Raw genomic sequence first — 9,898 nt, forward strand, 5'->3', positions numbered from 1 at the left:
AGGCAATGCTAAACAAAATGCCTGCACAATACTGTAATTTGCTGGCTAAATAATGCCTCCAAATAATACCGCTATAATACGCCCACATAACATTGCCATATATTTCCCACACAATACTGCCATTCAGTGCCCAAATAATACCACCATCAAGATATATTATCCAAACTATACAGGTCATGTATTGCCCATACTATGCTGTCATTCAGTGTCCAAATAATAGTGCCATATGTCTAAATAATGCTGCCATATAATGCCCATATATCATCATAACATTGCTAAATAATTCAGCCATATAGTGTTCAGTTTATACTTTCATATATTACCCTCACAAAGCTGCCGTTCACTGTCCAAATAATATTGCCAAGTAATGTTCAAATAATTTCACCAGATAGTGATCATACATCATAATATTGTCAAATACTTCCCCCCCCCCCCCCAGTGTACTGCAATGCCCTAAAAAATACTTTATTCATTGCCCTCACAATTCTGCCATTCACTGTCCAAATAATACCGCCATATAATGCTGAAATAATATCAGGATACAATGTTGAAATAATACCGCCATACAATATCTAACTAATGTACGTGAGTATATTGTAAAGGGTACGCCAAATCCCCCCCCCAAAAAATCAAATAACATCCAGCAGCTAAACAAAAACAAGAAAGGGAGCCAATGTGCTCAGGACGTGCATAGCATAAAACATAACTTTTACTTAAAGGGGTACTCCGCTGGAACAAACTGTTTCGAACGCTGGAGCCGCTCCCTCATGATATCACAGCCCGCCCCCTCAATGCAAGTCTATGGGAGGGGGCGTGACACACCCCCTCCCATAGACTTGCATTGAGGGGGCGGGTGTCACGTCATGAGGGGGTGGGGCTATGATGTCACGAGCTCCCATTTCCAGCGTTCAGAACAGTGTGTTCCAAACGCTGAGCAGCGGAGTACCCCTTTGATACATTTAAAATGGTAGAATAATGTGCACAGGTGCCTCTCAATAACTCAAAATATAATCCAAATAATTACAGAACCCGGCACCCACTGGGCTCTGCAGGGCCCAGCGGTGCCAAACGTCAGGGTACCAGGTGGTGATAAACCCAAAATACCCCTTTAGTGTCAGAACAACTACCTCCAACGTGTTTCTGCGGTGTAGGAGTGGCATCATCAGGGGGGCACGTTCAACAAATTTAGGACCAATAAATACAGTATTACAATTTTAAGATTCGGTGGTGACCAGCAGGACCTAGGAAAGAGACTATGCCTACAGGTCCTGTAAGGAAAAATAATGCAGAGTAGACTCCAATGCTGATGCCTGTGGGGGAAAGTCCTCTCCGTAACGGTCATACCACCATTTATGTGCCCGTGAAGGGAAATTTGTCCAGCTTCACCATTCGTAGATCTGAGCCACACGGAGACACCTAAAAAACATGCAGGGAGCCGGAGTCGTCCAGCTCTCGCGCTGGGTATAGCGAGGTTCCGGTGTCTGACAGATATAATTTCCAAATAATTCTCCCTTTTAGTATCAGAACTGTACACAAGTATATATACAGTGGGGATCAAAAGTTTGGGCCCCCCAGGTGAAAATTTGTATTAATGTGCATAAATAAGCCAAGGAAAGATGGAAAAATCTCCAAAAGGCATCAAATTACAGATTAGAGATTCTTATAATATGTCAACAAAAGTTACATTTTATTTCCATCATTTACACTTTCAAAATAACAGAAAACCAAAAAATGGCGTCTGCAAAAGTTTGGGCACCCTGCAGAGTTAATATCTTGTACTGCCCCCTTTGGCAAGTATCACAGCTTGTAAACGCTTTTTGTAGCCACCCAAGAGTCTTTCAATTCTTGTTTGAGGTATATTTGCCTATTCTTCCTTACAATGGTCTTCCAGTTCTTTGAGATTTCTGGGCAGTCTGTCACGCATTTCTCTTTTAAGGTCTATCCATAGATTTTCAATTATGTTGAGGTCAGGAGATTGTGAAGGCCATGGCAAAACCTTCAGTGTACGCCTCTTGATGTAATCCCCCGTGGATTTCAAGGTGTATTTAGGATCATTATCCATTTGTAGAAGCCACCCTCTCTTTAACTTCAGCTTTTTCACAGATGGCATCAAGTTAGCATCCAAAATTTGCAGAAATTTTATTGAATCCATTTTTCCTTCTACTCGTGAGATGTTCCCTGTGCCACTGGTTGCAATACAACCCCAAAGCATGATTGATCCACCCCCATGCTTAACAGTTGGACAGAGGTTCTTTTCATTAAATTCTGTTCCCCTTCTTCTCCAAACGTACCTTTGCTCATTCCGGCCAAAAAGTTCAATTTTAACCTCATCGGTCCACAGAACTTGTTTCCAAAATGCATCAGGCTTGTCTATATGTTCATTTGCAAAGTTCAAATGCTGATTTTTGTGGTGAGAACGTAGAAGAGGTTTTCTTCTGATGACTCTTCCATGAAGACCATATTTGTACAAGTATCTCTTTATAGTGGAATAGTGTACCACAACTCCAGTGTCTGCCAGATCTTTCTGGAGGGATTGTGCAGTCAAACGTGGGTTTTGAATTGTTTTTCTCACAATCCTGTGAGCTGTTCTGTCTGATATTTTCCTTGGTCTTCCAGATCTTGCTTTAACTTCCACTGTTCCTGATGACTGCCATTTCTTAATTACATTCCGAACAGAGGATAGTGACATCTGAAAACGTTTTGCTATCTTCTTATAGCCTTCTCCAGCTTTGTGAGCGTCAACTATTTTCAGTTTCAGATTTCTAGACAACTTCTTAGAAGAACCCATGGTGCTGATTGTTGGGGCAAGGTCAGATGAGTCTGGGCATTTAAAACCTTTGAGACTGACATCACGTGGTCTTCCCAGATGATGATTGAGAACAATCCATGACACTGGCAGGTCTCAGCTTTGCAAAGGGGGCAGTGCATGCTATAAATTCTGCAGGGTGCCCAAACTTTTGCAGACGCCATTTTTTGTTTTTTGTTATTTTGAAAGTGTAAATGATGGAAATAAAATCTAACTTTTGTTGACATATTATAAGAATGTCTAATCTGTAATTTGATGCCTTTTGGAGATTTTTCCATCTTTCCTTGGCTTCTTTATGCACATTAATACACATTTTTACCTGGGGGGCCCAAACTTTTGATCCCTAATGTATATATATAAATTGCCCACACATTGCTTCCATTAACTGCTCAAATAATAAAGCCATACTATACCTAAATAATATTACCATACTGTTAACATTATACTACCACATACAGTAGTGCCCACACAACATTATCATATATTTCCCACAATATACTGCTGAATTAATACCGCTATACCTTGCGTAAATAATGCTACAATATAGCATCTAATGGTAGTGCATAGTAGTGTATTGGTCTAGATAGGAGTTTTTATTGGGTAAGTAAAGATGAAAATTTTCCTCAGTAGCTGAATAGGGGACCATGGGCTCCTTAGTAGCTGAATGAGGGACCATGGGCTCCTTAGTAGCTGAATGAGGGACCATAGGCTCCTTAGTAGCTGAATGAGGGACCATGAGCTCCTTAATAGCTGAATGAGGGACCATGGGCTCCTTAGTAGCTGAATGAGGGACCATGGGCCCCTTAGTAGCTGAATGAGGGACCATGGGCTCCTTAGTAGCTGAATGAGGGACCATAGGCTCCTTAGTAGCTGAATGAGGGACCATAGGCTCCTTAGTATATGAATGAGGGACCATAGGCTCCTTAGTAGCTGAATGAGGGACCATGGGCTCCTTAGTAGCTGAATGAGGGACCATAGGCTCCTTAGTAGCTGAATGAGGGACCATAGGCTCCTTAGTAGCTGAATGAGGGACCATGGGCTCCTTAGTAGCTGAATGAGGGACCATGGGCTCCTTAGTAGCTGAATGAGGGACCATAGGCTCCTTAGTAGCTGAATGAGGGACCATGGGCTCCTTAATAGCTGAATGAGAGACCATGGGCTCCTTAATAGCTGAATGAGGGACCATGGGCTCCTTAGTAGCTGAATGAGGTACCATGGGCTCCTTAGTAGCTGAATGAGGGACCATAGGCTCCTTAGTAGCTGAATGAGGGACCATGGGCTCCTTAGTATATGAATGAGGGACCATAGGCTCCTTAGTAGCTGAATGAGGGACCATGGGCTCCTTAGTAGCTGAATGAGGGACCATAGGCTCCTTAGTAGCTGAATGAGGCACCATGGGCTCCTTAGTAGCTGAATGAGGCACCATGGGCTCCTTAGAAGCTGAATGAGGGACCATGGGCTCCTTAGTAGCTGAATGAGGGACCATAGGCTCCTTAGTAGTTGAATGAAGGACCATGGGCTCCTTAGTAGCTGAATGAGGGACCATAGGCTCCTTAGTAGCTGAATGAGGGACCATAGGCTCCTTTGTAGCTGAATGAGGGACCATGGGCTCCTTAGTATATGAATGAGGGACCATAGGCTCCTTAGTAGCTGAATGAGGGACCATGGGCTCCTTAGTAGCTGAATGAGGGACCATAGGCTCCTTAGTAGCTGAATGAGGGACCATGGGCTCCTTAGAAGCTGCCTTTATGGCCTTGTCCACTGATCTGATGCTTTTCTCGCACCTGTTTTAGTTGGTCTCTCAATATTTTTACGTCTTTTATATAGTTCCTGAATCTTTCTGTGATGTCCTGAATTTGCGCTTTCTCAGAATTGCGTCGTGCAGCCTCTGCGGCTGGTGAGGGCGCTCCGATGGGTTGGATCATGTTTCCTCCTATAGGAAGGGAAGAGGTTCAAATTAATTTGCATCAACCTCTACAGCTGTAATTTGAATTCTGCTTGTTTCCTGTTATCAGAGAGCGGTGCATTGTGGGAGCTCAGGCAGCTGTTACATAGTTAGCCCTAAGCTGATTGGTCTGATAATGAGGTGGAGCTAAACCGCATAGAAAATGTTTAGGAATAGAAGGAACATCATTGACCTTTATGAGCTTTATTATCCCCAGGGCTTTTCCTTAAAGGGGCACTCTCGTGGAAAACTTTATATATATATATATATATATATATATATATATATATATATATATATATATTTTTTTTTTTTTTTTTTCAATCAACTGGTGCCAGAAAGTTAAACAGATTTGTAAATTACTTCTATTTAAAAAAAATATAAAAAATCTTAATCCTTCCAGTACTTTTTAGGGGCTCTATACTACAGGGGAAATGCTTTTCTTTTTGGATTTCTCTTCTGTCACGACCACAGTGCTCTCTGCTGACACCTCTGTCCATTTTAAGAACTGTCCAGAGCAGGAGAAAATCCCCATAGCAAACATATGCTGCTCTGGATAGTTCCTAAAATGAACAGCAGAGGTCAACTGTGGTCGTGACAGAAGAGAAATCAAAAAAGAAAAGCATTTCCTCTGTAGTATACAGCCCCTAAAAAGTACTGGAAGGATTAAGATTTTTTAATAGAAATAATTTACGAATCTGTTTAACTTTCTGGCACCAGTTGATTTGAAAAAAAAAAAGTTTTCTACGGGAGTACCCCTTTAACACTGCCAGCTGGTGATCTCAAGAGCTATAAAGAGAGACACCGGCCTTTGTTGATGACATAATAAAATTTACATCCAACAATGGGAAGTCTGGTCAGGGATCTGTATTATGAAGGAGTCTGGTCTGTGGTCTGTATTATAATGGAGTCTGGTCTGTGGTCTATATTATTAGAGAGTCTGGTCTGTGATCTGTATTATGAAGGAGTCTGGTCTGTGGTCTGTATTATAATGGAGTCTGGTCTGTGGTCTGTATTATGAAGGAGTCTGGTCTATGGTCTGTATTATAATGGAGTCTGGTCTGGGGTCTGTATTATAATGGAGTCTGGACTGGGCTCTGTATTATAATGGAGTCTGGTCTGTGGTCAGTATTATGAAGGAGTCTGGTCTGTGGTCTGTATTATAATGGAGTCTGGTCTGTGGTCTATATTATTAGAGAGTCTGGTCTGTGATCTGTATTATGAAGGAGTCTGGTCTGTGGTCTGTATTATAATGGAGTCTGGTCTGTGGTCTGTATTATGAAGGAGTCTGGTCTATGGTCTGTATTATAATGGAGTCTGGTCTGTGGTCTGTATTATAATGGAGTCTGGACTGGGCTCTGTATTATAATGGAGTCTGGTCTGTAGTCAGTATTATAATGGAGTCCGGTCTGTGGTCAGTATTATAATGGAGTCTTGTCTGGGGTCTGTATTATAATGGAGTCTGGTCTGTGGTCTGTATTATATTGGAGTCTGGTCTGTGGTCTGTATTATATTGGAGTCTGGTCTGGGGTCTGTATTATAATGGAGTCTGGTCTGGGGTCTGTATTATAATGGAGTCTGTTCTGTGATATCTATTATAATGGAGTCTGGTCTATGGTCTGTATTATAATGGAGTCTGGTCTGTGGTCTGTATTATAATGGAGTCTGGTCTGTGGTCTGTATTATAATGGAGTCTGGTCTGTGGTCTGTATTATAATGGAGTCTGGTCTGTGGTCTGTATTATAATGGAGTCTGGTCTGTGGTCTGTAATATAATGGAGTCTAGACTGGGCTCTGTAATATAATGGAGTCCGGTCTGTGGTCTATATTATAATGGAGTATGGTCTGTGGTCTGTATTATATTGGAGTCTGGTCTGTGGTCTGTATTATATTGGAGTCTGGTCTGTGGTCTGTATTATATTGGATTCTGGTCTGTGGTCTGTATTATAATGGAGTCTGGTCTGTGGTCTGTATTATAATGGAGTCTGGTCTGTGGTCTGTATTATATTGGAGTCTGGTCTGTGGTCTGTATTATATTGGAGTCTGGTCTGGGGTCTGTATTCTAATGGAGTCTGGTCTGGGCTCTGTATTATAATGGAGTCCGGTCTGTGGTATGTATTATATTGGAGTCTGGTCTGTGGTCTGTATTATAATGGAGTCTGGTCTGGGCTCTGTATTATAATGGAGTCCGGTCTGTGGTCTGTATTATAATGGAGTATGGTCTGTGGTCTGTATTATATTGGAGTCTGCTCTGTGGTCTGTATTATAATGAAGTCTAGTCTGGGCTCTGTATTATAATGGAGTCAGGTCTGTGGTATGTATTATAATGGAGTATGGTCTGTGGTCTGTATTATATTGGAGTCTGCTCTGTGGTCTGTATTATAATGGAGTCTGGTCTGGGCTCTGTGTTATAATGGAGTCCGGTCTGTGGTCTATATTATAATGGAGTATGGTCTGGGCTCTGTATTATATTGGAGTCTGGTCTGTGGTCTGCATTATAATGGAGTCTGGTCTGTGATCTGTATTATAATGGAGTCCGGTCTGTGGTCTGTATTATAATGGAGTCTGGTCTGTGGTCTGTATTATAATGGAGTCTGGTCTGGGCTCTGTATTATAATGGAGTCCGGTCTGTGGTCGGTATTATAATGGAGTCTGGACTGGGCTCTGTATTATAATGGAGTCTGGTCTGTGGTCTGTATTATGAAGGAGTCTGGTCTGTGGTCTGTATTATAATGGAGTCTGGTCTGTGGTCTATATTATTAGAGAGTCTGGTCTGTGATCTGTATTATGAAGGAGTCTGGTCTGTGGTCTGTATTATAATGGAGTCTGGTCTGTGGTCTGTATTATGAAGGAGTCTGGTCTATGGTCTGTATTATAATGGAGTCTGGTCTGGGGTCTGTATTATAATGGAGTCTGGACTGGGCTCTGTATTATAATGGAGTCTGGTCTGTGGTCAGTATTATAATGGAGTCCGGTCTGTGGTCAGTATTATAATGGAGTCTTGTCTGGGGTCTGTATTATAATGGAGTCTGGTCTGTGGTCTGTATTATATTGGAGTCTGGTCTGTGGTCTGTATTATATTGGAGTCTGGTCTGGGGTCTGTATTATAATGGAGTCTGGTCTGGGGTCTGTATTATAATGGAGTCTGTTCTGTGATATCTATTATAATGGAGTCTGGTCTATGGTCTGTATTGTAATGGAGTCTGGTCTGTGGTCTATATTATAATGGAGTCTGGTCTGGGGTCTGTATTATAATGGAGTCTGGTCTGGGGTCTGTATTATAATGAAGTCTGGTCTGTGGTCTGTATTATAATGGAGTCTGGTCTGTGGTCTGTATTATAATGAAGTCTGGTCTGTGGTCTGTATTATATTGGAGTCTGGTCTGTGGTCTGTATTATATTGGAGTCTGGTCTGTGGTCTCTATTATATTGGAGTCTGTTCTGGGGTCTGTATTATTACGGAGTCTGGTCTGTTTTATAATGGAGTCTGGTCTGGGGTCTGTATTATAAAGGAGTCTGGTCTGGGGTCTCTATTAAATAGGTTGTCCTAAATCTTCATCTTGCTTTTTCTGGCCATCTTTTGCCTGTTTGTGGAGGCTGAAAAAGTCAGAAGGAGCTGAGGTGGAGAAGTAAATGTAAGAGGTGGTGAGTGAATGAAATGCAGGACGGGTTAAAAAACTGGAACAAAATACAAACACTTTTTAAAGTTTTATGTACAAAACCAGCAACGCCCCAAAGGTCCGGCTGCCATTAGTCACCACCCGTAAACTTGGAGAGAGGTGTAGATTCTGGAGTTTACCTGTCTCTTCTCATCTGTTCCTCAAACATCCTGAGACAGTTTCTAAACTTGCCCCCTCCTGAGGCGTTCGCCCCCTCCTGAGACATTTGCCCCCTTCTGAGACTTTTGCCCCCTCATGAGACATTTGCCCCCTTCTGTTTGCCCTCCCCCCGCCGGTCACTTACCCCGTCCTTGTGCAGTTTCTTTCAGGATCTCTCAGTCAGGTGTGAACAGGATCACTGATTCAGTCTTGTTGATGGTTTCCAAGGGGACTCTGGGAGTGAAGGCCACAATGTGAGGCGGAGCTGGAGACATGGGGCGGCTGTGTCACTCACCAGATAGTGTCCTCTGAAATCACTAAATTCCCAAGCATGCTTCATCACTGGGAAAGCTGGGTGAAGAACAATTTGGGCTATCACCCAGCTGTCCTAGGATACTAAATGGCAGATCTGCAAACTCAACTATAAGTCCTTGTACCTATTTTGATACATAATTACTGGGAGAAGACGAACACGGCCTCAATCACATATCTCTCCAAAGTTTTCACCCAGCTGTCCTGAGCTCCTAAATGACAGATCTGTAATTTCATCTATAAACACTTGCCCCTATTTTGCTACATGATTAGACTAATTTGCCATTCAAGAGTCTGGGAAAGCTGGGTGAAGATGAACGTGGCCTCTATTACATAACTCTCTGAGGTTGTCACCCAGCTGTCCTGAACTCCTAAACGGCAGATCTGCAAACTCAACTATAAATTCTTGCACCCATTTTGCAACATGAATCAACAGATTTGTCATTTAGCTGCATGGAAAAGCTGTGTGAAGACCTATTTTATATCTCTCAGGAGATGTCAACCAGCTGTCCTGGACCCCTGAGTGGCAAACTAGGCAATCATTCATCAATACATTCCTCGGCTCCTTTGGCTGCATAGCTGAGCAGATATGCCATTTAGCAGGTCGGAAATGCTGGGTGAAGACCATTTCAGAGCATGTCTTAGACTGAATGCCAAATCTACAAATTCTGCAAATTCAATGATTGCAGCATAAATATTTGCCAGTCAGCAGTTTAGAAAAGTTGGGTAAAGGTTGGTACAACCATTATTATATATTCCACAGTGTTTTTATACCCAGCTCTCCTAGGCTCCTAATAGGCAAACCTTCAGGTTCAGCAAAACACACTTTTGCACCAGTTTTGCTGCATATCTAGATATATTTTCCCTGCAGTAATCTGGAAAAGCTGGGTGAAGAACAATAACATTTCAGAAATGTTCTCTTAGCTTTCTCAAACTCATGAATGACTCATCTGCCTGGTTGTTCATCTACACATATTTTCTGTATAGCTAAATATCTAGACATTACTGCCATTCAGGAG

General features: G+C 42.2%; 1 protein-coding gene across 2 annotated transcripts in view; it reads right to left on the reverse strand.

The window, feature by feature from the left end:
- LMNTD1 (lamin tail domain containing 1) overlaps positions 1 to 8,783 on the reverse strand; it is a 79,691-nt gene extending 70,908 nt beyond the window's left edge. For both annotated transcript variants that reach the window (XM_056517599.1, XM_056517598.1), the window contains exons 1-2: positions 8,713 to 8,783; positions 4,591 to 4,739 (exon numbers count right to left, since the gene is read on the reverse strand). In XM_056517599.1, coding sequence (XP_056373574.1) covers positions 4,591 to 4,731 — 141 coding nt within the window. In that variant the 5' untranslated portion in view covers positions 4,732 to 4,739; positions 8,713 to 8,783. The remainder of the gene's footprint in view (positions 1 to 4,590; positions 4,740 to 8,712) is intronic.
- Between the last annotated feature and the right edge of the window lie 1,115 nt (positions 8,784 to 9,898).

This window comes from Hyla sarda, chromosome 4 (genome assembly GCF_029499605.1).
Source record: "Hyla sarda isolate aHylSar1 chromosome 4, aHylSar1.hap1, whole genome shotgun sequence".
Lineage (NCBI taxonomy): Eukaryota > Metazoa > Chordata > Amphibia > Anura > Hylidae > Hyla > Hyla sarda.